The 21,407-nt window shown below is 38.7% G+C and overlaps 1 protein-coding gene across 1 annotated transcript in view; it reads left to right on the forward strand.

The window, feature by feature from the left end:
• polr1c (RNA polymerase I and III subunit C) overlaps positions 1-19,612 on the forward strand; it is a 47,982-nt gene extending 28,370 nt beyond the window's left edge. The window contains exons 7-9 of the mRNA XM_062057768.1: positions 12,658-12,807; positions 16,741-16,857; positions 19,413-19,612. Coding sequence (XP_061913752.1) covers positions 12,658-12,807; positions 16,741-16,857; positions 19,413-19,531 — 386 coding nt within the window. The 3' untranslated portion in view covers positions 19,532-19,612. The remainder of the gene's footprint in view (positions 1-12,657; positions 12,808-16,740; positions 16,858-19,412) is intronic.
• The last annotated feature ends 1,795 nt before the right edge of the window (positions 19,613-21,407 follow it).

The following is a 21,407-nucleotide window of genomic DNA, read 5'->3' on the forward strand; positions in this document are numbered from 1 at the left end:
TTCAGGGCCGATACCTATTATTCGTAGGGAAAGGTGTCGATAACTGATATTTGAGGCCAATACTCATTTACAATAATAACAACATATTGGTGTCAAAATTTAGAATATTACTATTCCAAACTCCAACACTTAAAATACCAATATAATGGAAAAACAAGTTGACTTTATATGCTGAATTCTGTTTTACTGTATCCATTAAACCATATCAAATTGTATTTCCAATCCGCAAAGTATGTGAAATACCCTTTAACATCACAAAATGCCACAATTTCAGACTGCCATTTTGAATATTCCGCTCCAAATGTCTTTGGCAATTTCCATAGATTCAGGGTCAGAAGACGTCACGGTGGAAACGCTTCTGCACTCCTAACATATCAGCAGATCAGTAATACTGGAAGTATGCCGAAAATTGAATGAGATGTCCTGTCTATCATTCACAATCTTTATGCAGACATGAATACATATGTTTTTCTTCTTTTTATCTATTCTGCGTCGTAAATAAATAAAAAGTCAGCTAACAATTGAGTCAGTGGGGGCTCTCTATTTTGCCCACAAAGCCCTCTAAATAACCATCCAAAGCCCACGAACAATACTCTATATTTCGTGACCTGAATATCAACCAGATATTACCAATATTTTTATTGTAAGCGCTAATGCAAACAAACTCTTTTTAGCAGCGCATTGACTACAGAGAGCTAGTTAGCCTATGCTGCTGTACTGTGAGCCGGCCGGTGTCTTGCTGCTGCTGCATCGCGGCTAGTCAAAGTTATTCTAGATTATAAATCATGCCTCTCATCTGGATAGAGTATTTAGCCTTAAATCTAGAAGTTGTTCATCTGTGACATTCAATGGAAACAAAGACACGACATTAATTCTCGAATAACATCACATAATCGCAGTGAGGGCAGACATTGTACAGTAAGCTATTGTTTTATTATGTTTGTAGTTTGTATTTCTTTTTTAGCACTTAGCAATACTGCCACATGATGCTTAGTGTTTCACTAAAGCTGGATCTGTTTAGCACCGCTTCTAAAACTTGTAGCTCACCCTCCTTATATTCAGCAGGCATGTGATTTTTCCGTCTAAAGTCGGAATTCCGTCTTTTTTAATCTCGGGAAAAGAAAAAATTATCTCCCGTTTTTCCGTTTTTTTTCCCGACCCTAAATCAAGATTCGAGACATAGTTTATATTACGCCGTAGTTGATTGGTCGATATGTTCCTTGTGACCAATCAGGACATCTGTTATGAATGATGACGTTAATAACGTCATTATTCATAATGGTTATTACGGCCATTTTCCATATGTAAACGATGTCGGTTCTCGAGAGAAAGGACGCTTTACGAGTAAAAGAAATTGATAATCATTTCAAAAATAAGTTTCGATGGGACTGGATGGAAAGGGAAATCACTGATACTGTTGGGAAGAAGAAAGTTACGACTTTGTTCGGTGATTTTATTCGGAAAATCGATCGTCCCGGAAAGGTTTTGTGCACGTGGTGTCATGATAATATTGACTATGGATCACGAGGTTTCAAGGCTTTGGAAGTACATGCGAAACGCCAAAAACATATGAAACAACTTGAAGCAAGGAAAACCAACTTTTCACTAGCTGGTACTTTTGGATGTCAACCGAAAGTGAGCAAACCTTACGGACTTCATCTTTTGTTTACATCGACAACTGCCGTAGACATCGAGAGGAAAGATCCACCCACTTCAGTTGCAGACAGGGTTGTTAATAATGAGGTAAGCTAAAAAATATTTGCTTGCGAAATACGCATGTTTGTTTTAAATATTAACCAATTATTGCTTAGCGAAATATAAATGGGTTTTTCTAAAAATAAAAAGCCACGTGAAAATATATTATGAAATTACAGAAATTCAAAGAGTCGCATTATTGATTCCAGTTAACAATTTATTTGAAATAAATTTGCATATAATACTATTTTGTAATATTAAGTTCTTATGTAGTCTGTTGAAACTATTGTCAGTGGTGTAACAATCTTGAAGGTAAATATTTTCACACTTGTTTCATGCAATATGTCAGTGTCCTCACATTATTATTATTTCCTATTTTCAAATATGAGTAAACAATACTAAACATGTTTAATTATTTTCATAAATGTATATCCTATTTTGGCGAAAAGAATGAAATGTTTACATTACATTACATGAACTGAAGTAATGTGGTAATACTGTAAATAAACTGTAGATAATAACACTGATCAATGTGACACCTGTGGATGTGAAATGAACACAAGAGGTAAATATTAGTGACTAAATACTGTTGGGACTGAACCATATACAGTGATTCATTAGGATAATTGGGTTATGTATGTTCTATTATTGATGTTTTCATGTCTTTAAACACTAAAATGTTTTCTTCAAATGGTGCTGTCTTTGTTAATTTTAGCATGTTAAATTGGTGAAAAACCAGGAGCTTCGGGGGGCAACCTGGCTGGGGGCCTTCGTCCCCCAGACCCCCGGAAGTTTTTTCAGTCTTTTTCATTGTGGTCAAATCACATGCCTGATTCAGGCAAGTTTTTGTATTATAACATTTGCCAAAGTAATCATTGTTCTCTCACAAAGTCTGCATGTTTTGCATTGTTGTTAATGATGATGGGATCTGTGGTTTTTACTTCTACGTCATAGATTATGTGACGGGCTGCTCATTTTCTCTTTAAAATGTCTCAGGAATCTCCATGAAATTTATACTATTTGGATCATATTTATTTACTCGCAGACTGTAAGTCTTTTGGGATTACAAATCAGATATATATGATATAGAGGCAACTTTTTTTACACTCTACTTTAACTTACTTTAAATGCCTGAAGCATGTACAGCAGTGATCCTCAACAGGCGGACCGCGGTCCATGTCCGGAACCAGCGACGTGTCCGTCCGGACCCAGCACGAATTATAGTAAAAAATAAAAAAATAAAAAAACTTTTATTTTTATTTTTATAATTATTATAAAAAAATATAATAATTGTATTCATCTTTGAGTTATCGCTAGCGCAAGTCAACGTTCTTTGTTGTTTTTAGTCAAATATCTCCACGTTTCGTTTACACTTCTCCGTGTCTTACTCACTCCGTCTCTCTCTCTCTCTCAGAGAGAGAAAGAGAGAGAGACGGAGTGAGAGCGAGAGAACGCCACTCTGATTGGCTGCGGAATCAGCCAATCAGAGTATGGGTTGTCATCTCTATCACAACGACGCGCTGATAGGCTGTTACCACCTGGGTCAAACAGCGCTCATGCCACATGCATGGAACCTTTCGCTGCAGACACACAGTTGTCTCGTATCGCTACTTCGCTAACTGTTCACTCGTCAGTCACTGAATGTGAATCAAATCACAATGGCATGCTCCAAGTTGGCTCAGGCTGGTAAAAGAAAGGTGGACAGGGAAAACCGACGTTTCAATGAAGAATGGACAGAGCAATATGTTTTCATCCTACCTACTGCAAGTACCAGACAAATGTGTCTAATATGCAACAGTACTGTTGCTCTGGTGAAAAGTGAAAATCTGAAACGTCACTATCTGAAAGAGCACCGCGAATTTGAAGAGACATTTCCTCATGATTCAGAGCTAAGAAAAAAAGAAATCACGAGGCTGAAAAAGTCATATGAAACATCAAGCAAGACTTTTGTTAAATCTATGACACAACAACAAATAGCAACAGAGTGCTCACTCAGAGTGGCATGGGTTTTGGGTAAACACAAGAAGCCATTCTCTGTTGAGGTCATTTGTTTACCAGGGATAGGAGGGTTGTGTTTAAAAGTATTTATTTTTTGTTAAAATTGAAAGTTTTATTTAAGTTCTTATTTATTTTTGTTTCAAAGAAAATCTTTCATGTATTTTATTGGATATTTATTTTATTTTTGTTAATTTTAAGAAAATGTTCAACTACTACCTACCTCCTGCTACTACCGGTATATAAGTTTGACCGATAATAAACGGACCCAGCCTGTTTCAAAATAACATTTGTGGACCTTCAAGATTTGTACTTGAGGACCCCTGATGTACAGTATATTAAAAAAACAAACAAAGTGCAGGGAGTCCCTTGGCACAGTTGCATTTATCAAAGTTAAATACATTGTTTAACAAATAAATATCTCTCTAAAGTAAAACAGCAATATGATACACTATTCAACCTCACATAGTTCAGTACTGTAGGGTTATGATGCACTTCTATTATGTCTTGAACAGCTCTATACTACTTTTTTTTTTTTAAGTAACAAAGACAACATCAGTACACACTTCAAATGACAACATTTTATTTTTTGCTGCTTGGGCTTTCTTAACACAGGAAAAGGTCAAATTAAATCGGTGGAACAGGGGTTAGAGCAGGGGTCACCAACCTTTTTGAACCCAAGGGCTACTTCTTGGGTACTGGTTAATGCGAAGGGCTACCAGTTTGATACGCACTTAAATAAATTGCCAGAAATAGCCAATTTGCTCAATTTACCTTTAACTCTATGTTATTATTAATAATTAATGATATTTATCTTTGTGGAAACACTGATCATCTTAATGATTTCTCACAATAAATATATATAGAAACAGATAAATATCAATATGCAACACTTTATTTTTATATTTTCTCTAAGTGCACATTTTTCAAATTGAACATTTTCAAATGATCACTTCTTAAACAGTCTTGTGAAATCACAATATCCCATTTTAACTAGCTAGCCACTGAAATTTTTTAACAAATCATGAATTACTTTGCACCATGTTTGTACAAATAATAACTCATGTAAAATACAAAGGTCAACTCTCCAATTTTTAAATAAATCATGTCACACTTTGAACTGATACCAAATCTGTTATCTGTTTCTTTGTCAGTTAGTGGGAAGCCTGGCATTGCATGCTGTTAACTAGTGTGTTGTACTCTGGTGTGTAACTTGAGACTGCAACTCTGAGTGAGTCTTGCAGATGTGCATCAGTGAGGCATGTTCTGTGTTTGTTCTTGATAAAGTTCATGTCAGAAAAGGCTGACTCACAAAGATAAGTTGAACCAAACAGGCTTGCAACCTTCATAGCTGCTGCGCATACACCACTGTACTTTTCTGTGTCAACAAGGCACCAAAAGTTTGGTGCAGCCTGGTGGGCTTTGAGGTGCAGGTCATTTTGCAGTGTTACAATTTCCATCTCCACCTGTTCAGCATCCAGGCTGAATGTTGCACTTAACTGCTCAGCAATGCATGATATGTCCACGTTCATGAATGGATTAGAAATGAACGACACACATGGCTCAAGCTGATACAGGTCACAAAACCTGTTCTCAAACTCTTGCCCAACTCTGTTTATGACCTGAGAGTACTTTTCTGCAACTTTGTCAAAAGCCTCAGATGCAGAAGCATTGTCTTTCAGCACCATCTGCACAGAGGGAAAGTGCAGCACTTTTTTTCTCTGTAAATGTACAGAGAACAGGTTCATCTTAGCTTTAAATGCATTTAAAGCACTTATCATATCGGCGACAGTTTTACCTTTGCCTTGCAGCTCACAGTTCAAACTGTTCAGTTTTCCAGTAATGTCCGTTAAAAATGCAAGGTCAAGTATCCACTCAGTGTCCTCCAGCAGCACGGTGTCCTCACCTCTGGACTGCATGAACTCTTTGATTTCACCCAAAAGTGACAAAAAACGTTGCAAAATTCGTCCCCTGCTGAGCCATCGGATTTCTGTGTGTAGTAGCAGGTCACCATATTCAGCTGACAGCTCCTCCAAAAGTACCTTGAATGTTCTGTGCTGTTTAGCTCTGGAGCGGATGCTGTTTATGATCTTTACGACGGGAGTCATTACGTGCTCAAAGCAGATCACTTTTGCACATAAGGCCTGCTGGTGTATGATGCAGTGGTACTGCAGAAAGTTTGGGAACTCTGGGTCAGCTTTACAGTGAGCAATGAATCCTGTGTGTCGGCCGATCATAGCAGGAGCCCCATCCGTAGTCACTGATACCAGCTTTTCTAGCGGCACCTTTTTTTCCACCAAAAACTCCTTCACTGCGTTATAAATGTCAACTCCCCTCGTAGTTGTCTTCAGTGGCAGTAGTGTCAGAAGTTCTTCTTTTGTGGAGAAATCATCAAACACCATCCGGATAAAGACCATCAGCTGCGCCGTACTGCTGCGGTCCACCGACTCGTCACACTGGATGCTGAACCACCGGCACCTCGCCAGATCATGGTCCAGCTGATCGGTCAAGTTCCCAGACATCGCCGACACTCTTCTTACCATTGTAGTTGCCCCGAGTTGAACATCGGAGAGACTGGAGAGTACATCGGTTCCATACTTCTCGTCTTCAAGCACAGTTTTAGCAATTATCATCATTGCTTCTTTGACAACCTCCCCGTCTGTGAATGCCTTCTTTTTCTTCATCAAGAATTGCGCAGCTCTAAACGAGGCTTCGGTTGCTTTGTGGGAGTTTTTAACCGGTCTAGTGAAGAAAGACTGCTGTTTGCACAAAGCTGCCTTTAACTCGCGGGCTTTTTCTGCGCGCAGTGCACTGCCCGGTGGGTAGTTAGCATAGCTTGTGTGACACATAGTGAAATGTCTCTCCACATTGTGCCGCTTTGCTATTGCCACAGTTGCCCCGCAAATTAAACACACGCAGGATCCTTTCACAGTGGTAAAAAAAAACTCTACCTCCCATTCGTCGTGAAAAATATATGTTTTCTTTCTTTTTTCTGACATTTTTTGGGGTAACTCTTCTCATATTCGCTGCGTTAGCTTGTTTGTAAAAGCGCAACAAACGCTACGTTTTGGTCATGTGCACAATACTGACCTTTGAACTATACTAGGTCAGAGTTCATTTATATTAAACACAAAACACTTTACATTTTAAGTGTTTGTTTGTTTGTTTATATATATATATATATATATATATATATATATATATATATATATATATATATATATATATATATATATATATATATATATATATATATATATTGTCATTTGTAAGTTACATGTAAGTGTGATTTAAACAATAATAGCTAAATAAATAAATCTATATACGTATATATATAAAAAATGGGTATTTCTGTCTGTCATTCCGTCGTACATTTTTTTTCCTTTTACGGAAGGTTTTTTGTAGAGAATAAATGATGAAAAAAACACTTAATTGAACGGTTTAAAAGAGGAGAAAACACGAAAAAAATGAAAATTTAATTTTGAAACATAGTTTATCTTCAATTTCGACTCTTTAAAATTCAAAATTCAACCGAAAAAAAGAAGAGAAAAACTAGCTAATTCGAATCTTTTTGAAAAAATTCAAAAAAGAATTTATGGAACATCATTAGTAATTTTTCCTGATTAAGATTAATTTTAGAATTTTGATGACATGTTTTAAATAGGTTAAAATCCAATCTGCACTTTGTTAGAATAATAAGAATTAAAGTAAGAATTACAATTTATTAATTATTCTTTACAATAAAAAAAAATTACTTGAACATTGATTTAAATAGTCAGGAAAGAAGAGGAAGGAATTTAAAAGGTAAATGTATATGAGTTTAAAAATCCTAAAATCATTTTTAAGGTTGTATTTTTTTCTCTAAAATTGTCTTTCTGACAGTTATAAGAAGCAAAGTAAAAAAATAAATGGGAACGACGCCGCAATCAGCATAAGGTGCGTGGAGCGCGCAGCTGTGGACAGTGCAATCGCCCTCTCGGACCGTATAAAAGGGCGAGAGACGTGAACATCAAGTGAGGAGACGGAGAAAGACGGCGGACGGGAGGAAACCATCCTCTGCTGCCACGCAAACGACGGCGACGTGCTGCTGAAAAGCAGACGGCGGACGGGAGGAAACCATTCATGTGCTCACGTGAGAAAAAAGGCAGCTGCTGTAAAGCAGCAAAAGACTCTGTGATTGAAATAATAAAGAAGTCTAAATCATCTGACAATGTCTTCCCTGGATCGTCCTGAGAACCCGCGCGACAGTTAGGACTGTCACACTAGTAAATAAATAAAATTTAAAAAATAGAGGCAGCTCACTGGTAAGTGCTGCTATTTGAGCTATTTTTAGAACCGGCCGGCGGGCGACTCATCTGGTCCCCGCGGGCGACCTGTCGCCCGCGGGCGCCGCGTTGGTGACTCCTGGGTTAGAGCGTGTGCCTTACAATACAAGGGTCCTGGGTTTGATCCTGGGCTCGGGATCTTTCTGTGTGGAGTTTGCATGTTCTCCCCGTGACTGCGTGGGTTCCCTCCGGGTACTCCGGCTTCCTCCCACCTCCAAAGACATGCACCTGGGGATAGGTTGATTGGCAACACTAAATTGGCCCTAATGTGTGAATGTGAGTGTGAATGTTGTCTGTCTATCTGTGTTGGCCCTGCGATGAAGTGGCGACTTGTCCAGGGTGTACCCCGCTTTCCGCCCGAATGCAGCTGAGATAGGCTCCAGCACCCCCCGCATTCCCGAACGGGACAAGCTGTAGAAAATGGATGGATGGATAAATAACTTGGTAGTTAAACATCCATTATTGTCAGTTTTCTCTCAGACTGACAGGTGTCATGCCAGATTGTGTATCCCTGAAATAATATTAATCCCCACAGAGAGGTTGAAATAATATGTATCCTTTAATAATGTCAACTGTGATTGTTGAAATGATTCCAAATTCTCAAGTGTTGATATTGACAGACCGTTAGCAGTGCTGATCACCTAGCCATATTACACTTTTTGAGGAAAATGGTTACATTATTAACATTGTCTTTATCAAGGCATGATCGTAACAGTCCACATATTGTATTGTTATAATAATGTTCGTATTATTATGCATTATTCGACAGCCTACACACACGTGTATTGTAGCAGTAGGGATGTAACGGTAAATGGTATAATGATAAACCGCAGTAATATTCCACACGGTTAGTAATACCGTTTAAATTACCGAAAAAACTTCATTTATTACTGCATTTTAGGCAACACTGCTTACTTCCTGAATACTGAAGCGCAGCAGTGTCTGCGCATGCGCACTACACCCGTTTGGCTCGGGAAAAAGGGCAGCGACTTCACGGACTTTGCTCTGAAACTGTTCCCTCCGAGCTAACGGAGCCGATCGCTCTTTCACTTCATTTCACCCGCTTCTACTTCTGTGGACTCTCTGTGTGCGATTAAGAGCGTAATGCTGTTGGAGGAGAAAATTATTTCATGTATCACTCTTCTTTATTTTTGTTGCCAAACTGTTGCACTGAAGTACATGGTTGTTGTTGAAGAACAAAGCTTGTTTATTTGACTTTATCTTCATTAGCCAAACTGATTTGTGTTTTTGTTTTCAAAATATTTGTATTGAATTTTGCAGACAGTACAGTATAGTGTCTCATGGCAACAAGTTGAGGCATCTGCACATTTTAAGATATGAAACATATTAAACCAAAGATCAATTACAAACCTTCAACACCCTTTTAGTACCCACCCACTCAGTTCCCAAGGTAATTGTCCCCTAGTGCAGTGGTCCCCAACCTTTTTGTAGCTGCGGACCGGTCAACGCTTGACAATTTGTCCCACGGACCGGTTGGGGGGGGGGGGGGGGGGGGGGGGGGGGGGTGTATTTAAAAAAAAAAAAAACATTTTTTTTATTTTTATTTTTTTTATTTTTTTTATACATAAATACAATCATGTGTGCTTACAGACTGTATCCCTGCAGACTATTGATCTATATTGATATAAATGTATATATTGTGTTTTTTATGTTTATTTCATAAAAAAAAAAAGTGTTTTTTTTTTTTTTTTTAATTCTTGTGCGGCCCGGTACCAGTCGGTCCGGTGGTTGGGGACCACTGCCCTAGTGCCTATATCAGATATAAACACACAATAATATATGCAAACATAGATTCAATATAACAAAGTATATTAAAAATAAGTAAATTAATAAATAAGGTAAAATTAAATTAAATAAGGATTTTAGTTTTATATTGATATCAAACCATGTTACATTACTTGTGTTTTTTTCAATCCAGAAAGTAATTACTTTACAAACCATTCATGTGACACAGCATTTTGTTAATGTTTTATGATATATAATTAATACCTATGCGCCATATTTCTGCTCAAACTCTCAATGGATCTGTGCAGATACAGCATGTACATGTACACACATTAGTACATGTACATGTACACACATTAGTACATGTACATGTGTTCACATAACTTAAAAAATACCTCCCTTTGAAAATGTAAAAATAGAGATAAATGCCTCATGTAATAAAAAATATGCTGATTCTGTTAACGTTTATCGAGAGCATATTTATTAGATATTACAAATTACATGATGGTGTCACGTTCACACCCCAACACTGTTTTACCTAACATAATGAATAATCCTGATTAATAATCCTGATTTCAATATTGATAAAAATAATCGTAATTATTATTTTGCCCATAATCATGTAGTCCTATGTGTAAGACTAGACCTCATATATGAACACTATTTTTATCTGTATGGACAAAAAGGGCAGTTACGTCTTATGTCTTTAAGGTGCCATCTTGCGAAATGTTCGCATTTATTTTTATTTATTTATACTATTGTGAGTTCAAATCCCTGCCGAGTCATACCAAAGACTATAAAAATGGGACCCATTACCTCCCTGCTTGGCACTCAGCATCAAGGGTTGGAATTGGGGGTTAAATCACCAAAAATGATTCCCGGGCGCGGCGCCGCTGCTGCCCACTGCTCCCCAAGGGGATGGGTCAAATGCAGAGGACAAATTTCACCACACCTAGTGTGTGTGTGACAATCATTGGTACTTTAATCTTAATCTTTAATCTATTATTTTGTTTCTGCCATATCACTTTGTTTATAATGCTTGTGTTGCTTTCATATGCACATTCAACTTTCTACTTGAGGTACATATATACATTTTGAATGTGTTTGTGTTGTTTTTTTTAAAAATAAAACTTGGGTTTAAGGATTTCAGTATAAGTAGTTTTTAAACATTTTAAGCACATTTAAAATTACCGCAATAATAATAACCGTAATAATTTTGTTCACAATAACCGTGATAAGAAATTTTCATACCGTGCCCTATGTAGCAGAATATACACAATATTTCAAGGATACAAATCTCGCACAGTGTTTTGCTGTTCTGCAGCTTCTCGTGTTGCACAAACTCTATGCACTTTTTGTGTGTCCCTGCAATAAAACTAGACTATGTTAAATTAGACTTTTTTTAATCTCTCCTTTAATCACACAAACAGGCTACTCAAACAGAATGTTTCCGTTCTGATATTTTGATTCACAGACACGTCGACGTAATACGATATAGCAGAGCCGCAGCGTATGTTCATTAAGTTTTTACGGTATTCTGCTCATTGTAACATTACTAGTAATTGTGGCATGTAAAGGACTGGGATGTTTATTACAATTGTTATATGTCTACATACTTGCAACTAGAGATGTCCAATAATGGCTTTTTTGCCGATATCCGATATTGTCCAACTCTTAATTACCGATTCCGATATCAACCGATACCGATATATACAGTCGTGGAATTAACACATTATTATGCCTAATTTTGTTGTGATGCCCCGCTGGATGCATTAAACAATGTAACACGGTTTTCCAAAATAAATCAACTCAAGTTATGGAAAAAAATGCCAACATGGCACTGCCATATTTATTATTGAAGTCACAAAGTGCATTCTTTTTTTTAACATGCCTCAAAACAGCAGCTTGGAATTTGGGACATGCTCTCCCTGAAAGAGCATGAGGAGGTTGAGGTGGGCGGGGTTGGGGGGAGTGGGGTGGGGGTGGGGGGGTGGGGTAGCAGGGGGTGTATATTGTAGCGTCCCGGAAGAGTTACTGCTGCAAGGGGTTCTGTTGTGTTTATGTTGTGTTACGGTGCGGATGTTCTCCCGAAATGTGTTTGTCATTCTTGTTTGGTGTGGGTTCACAGTGTGGCGCATATTTGTAACAGTGATAAAGTTGTTTATACAGGCACCCTCAGTGTGACCTGTATGGCTGTTGACCAAGTATGCCTTGCATTCACTTGTGTGTGTGAAAAGCCGTAGATATTATGTGATTGGGCCGGCACGCAAAGGCAGTGCCTTTAAGGTTTATTGGCGCTCAGTACTTCTCCTTACGTCCGTGTACCACTACGTACAGCGGCGTTTTAAAAAGTCATAAATTTTACTTTTTGAAACCGATACCGATAATTTACGATATTACATTTTAAAGCATTTATCGGCCGATAATATCAGCAGTCCGATATTATCGGACATCTCTACTTGCGACCCATCCGTACAACCACCAAAGTTTCTCAACGCTTTTCTCTCTGTCGTGTATTTGTGAACCCTGCAAAAGACCTTGGCTTCTTATTGGCCCTGCTTCTGACCCGTGCTTGGTTTGCGTAACCAATCAGATGACGCTGTGGAGGGGACAATGCCTAAGGCAGAGAGGCGGAGCAGCATTGGAGTCAAAATAGCCAGTTTTAAATGGGCCTGTTAAATTAAAAAAAGGAATCTGTACAAGGATTGTTACATTTAAAATGATAGGAATACAAATAGAGGTAAATATTGCTATTTATTATCAATATTAAAACAATAATAAAAAAGGCTGATACTGATATACGTCAAAATGGCAAATATATAAGCTGATAATCGGCCCAGTCGATAATCGGTTGAGCCCTAATCAGTTAATAACAAATTTTTTCTGTACTCAACAGGGAAGGATCATGCAAAGTTCTCTCCAGTGGCCACCGCAAGTTATCGCCTCCTGCCAGAGATCACACTCCTGGATAGAGTTGTGGGAGAGAAGGCAGAGCGTCTTAAACAATGCTTTTCACAAGGAGTTATAGACCTGGAAGATATTCATGGTAAGAATGTTCCCCCAGTGATTACTTATTTACAAAGTGCTTTTAACTGGGGATGTTCCAATCAGGGTTTTATCTTGCCAATTCCGGTACCTATCAACCATGAGTGAGATCAGCCGATACCAATCACATGTATTAACTGATATTTTTTAAATGTATTTATGGTGGGAAAAGTTAGGTATCGTTAATGTTAATAATACTAATCATGTTTAATATTTCAGTTTGGCGTGGTGATGGAGTTTTTTGCTCATACACAAAGGCTTCTGCGTGGACTGGCGCACGCTTCACAGTTATTCTCTGCCGCTTTGGTTGTGAAACTGCTTGATTTGATATGCAGTGGAGCCTGTTTTTTTTTAAACCTAATCTCGCTGATGATCACCCTCATTTAAAGCATTGATAGCATTTATCATTCACAATCCTTATGTAAGACAAGAACACATTTTTCTGTTTTTTATGCATTCTAAATATTAAATAAATGCTATCAAAAGTCCGCTTACAAGGGAGCCTATGGGAGTCGCTCTATTCTGCCTACAAAGCCCTTAAAAACATCCAAACACCTCCATTAAGGTTTTATATACATGCTGTTAGTGTATATGTAAAGTAATAACGGGCACATTAATAATACTGTTTAATGTTTTACATAGTTGGATAATTTTAAGCATACGCAGGGCATTACCGGTAATTAAAAAACGCTGTCATTAGAAGGCCGACTGATAGAATATTGTTATATTCACATTGAGATGAAAAAGAGCTCTCAATTCTCGCGAAGAAAAGGTGGATGGAACCAAGCGTCATTTTGTGTGGTTCCCGCTATTTTTGGGTCTAAATTGGCTGTCAAAGTGTACCAACTTGTCAGATCACTTCCTCATCCTTCTACTATCCAGGTGAGAAGCATGATTTATAATCTACAATAAACTTCCATGAGCAAAGGAAGCGAGGAAACCACAGACCACTCGATGATGTAAACATTACACACACGCTAGTGATCACAACGCTCCTATAGTTTGTCTGCGTTAGCGCTTATAATAACAATATCACTAATACTTGGTTAATATTAAAGTGACAAAATGCAGCTTTTTGGATGTTTTTTTTAATTTGGTTTTATGGGCGGAATAAAGGACCTCCCATTGGCTCGGCTGTAAAGTGGACTTTTATTTACGCTTATTCACGAGTTAAAAGGGGAAAAAAAATACATCTGTCATCATGTCTTTCATAATTCCAAAAAACAAAGTGCAGTACCCCTTTAATCGTGGCAGCCAAAATCGTAATCGTGATTAAAATTATACTGTAATTATTTGATACTTGTTTATTTTGACACATGTGCTGTTTTATAAGCTATTGTGTGCTTTTAAAGAAAAGACCAACGTTGTGTACTTTTTGGAGGACATTTAGTGGTCAACTGACTGCTCTAAAGTACCAGTAGATTGGAAAAACAAGTTGTCTCTATAATGAAGCTGTTATCATATACTGTATATCTGATTTATGACACCAAAAGACTTCCAAAGTTTGCGAATAAATAGGTATGATCAAAATAAGTTAATGAGGAAGCGAGTCACGTGATCCGTGACGTAGAGGAGGAACAACAGATCTCTTCCCTATCAACAACAATGCTAATCAAGCAGACTTTGTGAGAGCCAACAATTCCTTTGGGAAATTATTATCCAGAACCTTATATTTTTGTTCCCAAAGACATAGAGAATGAACAATAAAAGAAGCCGAGTGCCAAATGCAGCTTTATTGTGACACTTTAGCATTATCAGTATTGCTAGGTGCTAAACATACAAAGTAAGGGCTAAAAAAAAAAAAGTAATCTCTGGGAATGTCAAAGTCGACCAGCCTTTCTGTTCATGGCCACATATGTCTACCTTCAGGTGAGAGATGCACAAATTATAATCTAGAATTAATTTATAGCAAGTTTGAGATGAGGCAGAAGCAGCCGCAGGCTCAGTGTGTCAACAATAACAGCGTAAGATAGCTGCTATCAATGCGCTGCTAAAGTAGGCCGTCTGCATTGGCGCTTAAAATAAGAAAATCGTTCATATTTGGTTAATTTTCATGTCACAACATGTAAATGGACTATCGTTGGCGGTTTCTGAATGTTTTTACAGTAAGTAAGAGTAAGTAATGGCCGTAATAGAGGACCCTCGATCTGTTGACTCAATTGTTAGCCATTTACGATTTTGAATTCATAAAAAAGCCAAGCATATGTGTTCTTGTCTTACATAAGGATTGTAAATGATAAACAGCACATCTATTTCCAATTTTTGCGTATTTCCAGTTTGGCTGATCTGATACCATTGTCAGATATTTGGAGAGGAATATTCAAAATGGCTGACTGAATTTGTGGCATTATGTGATGTTTAGACAATATTTTCACATACTTTGCGGAGCAAAAATACAATTGAATATGGTTTAATGGATACAGTGAAACACAAATAAGCATATAAAATCCACTTGTCAGCTCTACTTTAAAGAAATGGAAGGCTTTACCCTCAGTAGATGCAATCATAATAATATGTTTTAATATTATAATAATTATGATTAATATTACCCACTAATGGTAATTATACATGAAATATCTAATGATACTTGATAATTGAGGATTAAGATACTAAGAAATGTAGTTAATTTGTTATAATGAAGGGTTATTAACTTGTGGGAATGGCTCCAAAAATGAATAAAGTATCTGCCAGAGCTATGATTTTATTGAAATAGATACCAATATCGATACCGGTATCCATCGGTACTCTTATCAATACTGTAAGTAATTGGTGTATATAATAATGTGGGAAAAAAATGTATTACCAATTTGTGACAGTCTCTCACTGTCGGGGTTCCATGGACCACCAAGGACTGACATGACTGGAGCAGTTTTGACTTTGTTTTATTACTTCAATAAAACGTTAGTGCAGGTCAGCTCCTTCTTCTTCCCACTGCTTGCTCTTCCGGTTGCTTTTCAGCCGCCCTCTTCGTCTCTGTCTGCCTCTCACTCTCTTCCGCGCTGGCTCTCCAACTCCATCCCTCCCCTCGTTCTCGGCTGCCGCCCTTTTACACACTGAGGGGGGATTACACAATTGTGCCCAGCCGGGCGATCCATGCACCTAAGGTTCATTACGGCGTCGATCCTGGTGCGCCCCGCCTCGCCTCCGGCCACGCCTCCTCGCCGCCATCTTGGAGTCGGCCCCTGCGTGCCCTGCCTCGCTGTCGGTCTGCCGGCCACGCCTCCCCACACAATTTTATTAGCACAAGAGGTTGTACACCACCAACATGTGCAAAACACCAACCTTTTAAATTATATAAAATATATAATAAATACCAAAACAATCAATCAGCATGTTAGGTGGGTGTGCAACACAAACACGGCGCGATGGAGTGACGTTAGACTTCGACTAGAGACCTGTCTGCGGATGCTGTCTTGCCTCAGAGCAAATTTGATTATTATATTACTTAAATTGTTCTCTTTTTTAAGTGGATTAACCTTAACCTTTGCCTGTTGAATACTGGATCGCAAGGAGGACAGTTGATTGAGCACGGATATGAGTAAAGCGCGTTTACTGTAAAATTACTAACTCTTATTCCAGTGCGTGACTTTGAGGAGGAAATATTGTTACAAATTTTTGTGTGGTGTTGCCTCCTTATTTGTGATTATTCCAAGCTGAGTGTCAGATTCTACCCATGTCTTTTTTATGGAGCAGCTGCACTTGAATGTGAATGTGACAGTGTTATAATTACTATGTCAGCTGGATTAAAATAAAAATACAGATGGCGGTATTATATGTCCGACCCAATTAGAAACCGGTACCAAAAAATACCGGTACTCTGTATACATCCTTAGCCAGAGGCGATCGGCTTTTGGGATTGAAATTGAAAGGCATTTATCCGCATTTTTAACAGTCTGCGTGAGGGTTGTAATATTTCATCTCTTGTTTTCTTCAGGGGAAAAGGTTGCAAAAGTAGTGAACAGTCGCTCGGATACATGCAGCAGAGAAGTTCTACGTCATGATGACCTAAAGGATCTGGTGAAGCTTGGAAGAGTGCGAGACCATTTCATCTGTACGTTATTTTCCAATTGCACTCAGTTAAAAGTACAAACCCCGTTTCCATATGAGTTGGGAAATTGTGTTAGATGTAAATATAAACGGAATACAATGATTTGCAAATCATTTTCAACCCATGTTCAGTTGAATATGCTACAAAGACAACATACTGTATTTGATGTTCTAACGGATACCGTAATTTCCGGACTATAAGCCGCACCAGCTAAATTTAGGGGAAAATACAGATTGCTCCACATATAAGCCGCACCCGACTATAAGCCGCAGAGTTTTGATGTGTAATTACCGTAGTATATAGGGGTTCCTGTTACCACGGAGGGGATTGTCGGGACAGAGATGACTGTTTGAGAACGCAAAGCGTCACATTTATTAACAATAAATCTTTCAATCATTCAATCAAACTTTCACATCTTTGACATGGCGAACAGCATTCGTGCAGAGTACAAATAATACAACGGTGCAAAGTAATACAAAGTGCTCGCCTGTACGTTATCAAAATAACCAGCCTACCGGTATATGAAAAGTCAGTCTTTAATCATTGTGTCATCGTCTTCCTCCTGCGTACTAAAACCACCGAAATCCTCTTCGTCGGTGTCGGAGAAGAACAGGCCGTAAATAAGCCGCACCGTTGTATAAGCCGCAGGGACCAGAACGAGGGGAAAAAGTAGCGGCTTATAGTCCGGAAATTACGGTAAACTTTTTTTTTTGTGCAAATAATCATTAACTTTAGAATTTGATGCCAGCAACACATGACAAAGAAGTTGGGAAAGGTGGCAATAAATACTGATAAAGTTGAGGAATGCTCGTCAAACACTTATTTGGAACATCCCACAGGTGAACAGGCAAATTGGGAAAAGGTGGGTGCCATGATTGGGTATAAAAGTAGATTCCTTGAAATGCTCAGTCATTCACAAACAAGGATGGGGCGTGGGTCACCACTTTGTCAACAAATGCGTGAGCAAATTGTTGAACAGTTTAAGAAAAACCTTTCTCAACTAGCTATTGCAAGGAATTTAGGGATTTCACCATCTACGGCCCGTAATATCATCAAAGGGTTCAGAGAATCTGGAGAAATCACTGCACGTAAGCAGCTAAGCCCGTGACCTTCGATCCCTCAGGCTGTACTGCATCAACAAGCGACATCAGTGTGTAAAGGATATCACCACATGGGCTCAGGAACACTTCAGAAACCCACTGTCAGTAACTACAGTTGGTCGCTACATCTGTAAGTGCAAGTTAAAACTCTCCTATGCAAGGCGAAAACCGTTTATCAACAACACCCAGAAACGCAGTCGTCTTCGTTGGGCCTGAGCTCATCTAAGATGGACTGATACAAAGTGGAAAAGTGTTCTGTGGTCTGACGAGTCCACATTTCAAATTGTTTTTGGAAACTGTGGACGTTGTGTCCTCCGGATCAAAGAGGAAAAGAACCATCCGGATTGTTATAGGCGCAAAGTTGAAAAGCCAGCATCTGTGATGGTATGGGGGTGTATTAGTGCCCAAGACATGGGTAACTTACACATCTGTGAAGACGCCATTAATGCTGAAAGGTACATACAGGTTTTGGAGCAACATATGTTGCCATCCAAGCAACGTTACCATGGACACCCCTGCTTATTTCAGCAAGACAATGCCAAGCCACGTGTTACATCAACGTGGCTTCATAGTAAAAGAGTGCGGGTACTAGACTGGCTTGCCTGTAGTCCAGACCTGTCTCCCATTGAAAATGTGTGGCGCATTATGAAGCCTAAAATACCACAACGGAGACCCCGGACTGTTGAACAACTTAAGCTGTACATCAAGCAAGAATGGGAAAGAATTCCACCTGAGAAGCTTAAAAAATGTGTCTCCTCAGTTCCCAAACGTTTACTGAGTGTTGTTAAAAGGAAAGGCCATGTAACACAGTGGTGAACATGCCCTTTCCCAACTACTTTGGCACGTGTTGCAGCCATGAAATTCTAAGTTAATTATTATTTGCAAAAAAAAAAAAGTTTGAGTTTGAACATCAAATATCTTGTCTTTGTAGTGCATTCAATTGAATATGGGTTGAAAAGGATTTGCAAATCATTGTATTCCGTTTATATTTACATCTAACACAATTTCCCAACTCATATGGAAACAGGGTTTGTAATTCTAAACTACAATTCTGAGTAGTGATGTCATGCACCCCCTCCACCTTGTCTAAATCTCACCTAAGTTGTCCCAAATGTTTGTGCTGTCAAACATAGTATTGATGTTATTGATATATTAGTTTTAATCCGCACATCACTACGGGTGTGAATAATAATAATAAAATGATAACATTAAAAACCTAAATAGCACAAATATTTATTTTGGCAGCACAAACGTTTGGGACAAGTTCCGTGTCCTGTGACAAGTAATGACCAATATTAGCATCCAGTGCTATGAATTTAATTATTTTTTGGGTTCAAGGATTAGAAAACACCAGAGGTGCTTATTATTCTTACAGAATAAATATTGTATGCACTGTCTTGTTTTATCTTTACAATTCTTATGATAAATATGATTATATATTGTTTGTTTTTCCAACAGTTTCTGTGGAGTCCACCGGAATCCTGCCGCCGAATCTGCTTGTAACAGAAGCTATCAAAGTTCTTATGGCCAAGTGTCAGCGATTCCTCAGTGAAATGGACACGACTAACATAGAGTGAACGAAAGAGATCTGCTCTAACTAAATCTTACTCTACGAAATTGTTTAAACTTGCTTTTGCAATAAAACTATTAAAACTTAACATTTTAGTTTTGGCTTATCAGAATCAGATTTATCGGTTAAGTATGTTTAAGACAAGGAACCTGTGCTTTCTTGTTCAAGGTATAAAAAAAAACATTCACTCAAAATATAAGCAAGTAGTTAAAAGAGTAATATGTGCAAGGCTCATAAATAATAGGACAAAGCTGAAAGATGACATGGACCTGAGTTAGTACGTTCACAGTGACAGGTTAGTTATTTCACAGCGTTCATCAAAGTGATAGCCTGAGGGAAGAAACTGTTCTTATGATGGGTTTATTCGGCGTACAGTGATTTGTATCGCCTGCTGGAGGTGAGGAGTTTGAAAAGTTTGTGACCAGGGTGTGATGGGTCTGCAGTGATGCCCCTTGCCCGTTTCCTCACCCTGGACTGGTATAAGTCCTGAATGGGGGAAAAGTTGAACTTCTTGAGCTTACACAGGACGTACATCCTCTGTTTTTTGCCTTTTTTACGTTTGTGTCTGTGTGGGTGGTTGACTTCAGGTCCCGTAAGAATGTGGATCCCAGGAACCTGAAAGAGTCCACAGTAGAATGGTAAGGATGCTCCTGAAGCCATTTCCACGATTTAAGAATTGTGTCTTGTAGGGGATGTTAACCTGTTGCAAGGTCGAGTTCAACTTGTATTTCATGGGGCGGCGTGGCTCGGTTGGTAGAGCGGCCGTGCCAGCAACTCGAGGTTTCCAGGTTTGATTCCCGCTTCCGCCATACTTGTCACACTCGTTGTGTCCTTGGGCAAGACACTTTACCCATTTGCTCCCAGTGCCACCCACTCTGGTTTAAATGTAGATAATGGGTTTCACTATGTACAGCGTGTTGAGTCACTAGAGAAAAAGCGCTATGTAAATATTTACTTCACGTTATAAAAATTACCACTTTCATCTTTATCTGCTTGTTACTGCTGGTCTTGAGGCATTTGACACTGGTGCTGGAAGCTTTACAGTCATCGCTCTCATCATGGGACAATCACTGTTGTTAAAAAAAAAAAGGAAATATCCATGTAGAAAAGTGTCTTTATGCAACCAAACAAAATATGGATTAGCAACAAACACATTTGCAAACATTTTTTATAAAAAAAAATAAAAAAGCTTTGGCTGCAATTCTTTTGTTTGGTTACTTTCCAGGAGTATAACTCAACTTGTTGTGGGCCGGGCCTCCTCTGAACAGTCTGTAGGACTTTATATTGGTCGGTATCGCCCACCACTCATCTTTGGTATTTCCCCTCCAAATGGAGAAAGGTCTAGCTGCGGGCGCAGACACTTTAGGTTGCAGCCACTCTTAAAGGCCTACTGAAACCCACTACTACCGACCACGCAGTCTGATAGTTTATACATCAATGATGAAATCTTAACATTGCAACACATGCCAATACGGCCGGGTTAACTTATAAAGTGCAATTTTAAATTTCCCGGGAAACTTCCGGTTGAAAACGTCTATGTATGATGACGTTTGCGCGTGACGTCAATGGTTGAAGCGGAAGTATTCGGACACATTGTATCCCAATACAAACAGCGCTGTTTTCATCGCAAAATTCCACAGTATTCTGGACATCTGTGTTGGTGAATCTTTTGCAATTTGTTTAATGAACAATGGAGACTGCAAAGAAGAAAGTTGTAGGTGGGATTGGTGTATTAGTGGCTGGCTGTAGCAACACAACCAGGAGGACTTTGGTTTGGATAGCAGACGCGCTATCCGACGCTAGCCGCCGACCGCATCGATGATCGGGTGAAGTCATTCGTCGCGCCGTCGATCGCTGGAACGCAGGTGAGCACGGGTGTTGAT

The sequence above is a fragment of the Entelurus aequoreus genome, linkage group LG09, assembly GCF_033978785.1.
Source record: "Entelurus aequoreus isolate RoL-2023_Sb linkage group LG09, RoL_Eaeq_v1.1, whole genome shotgun sequence".
NCBI lineage: Eukaryota > Metazoa > Chordata > Actinopteri > Syngnathiformes > Syngnathidae > Entelurus > Entelurus aequoreus.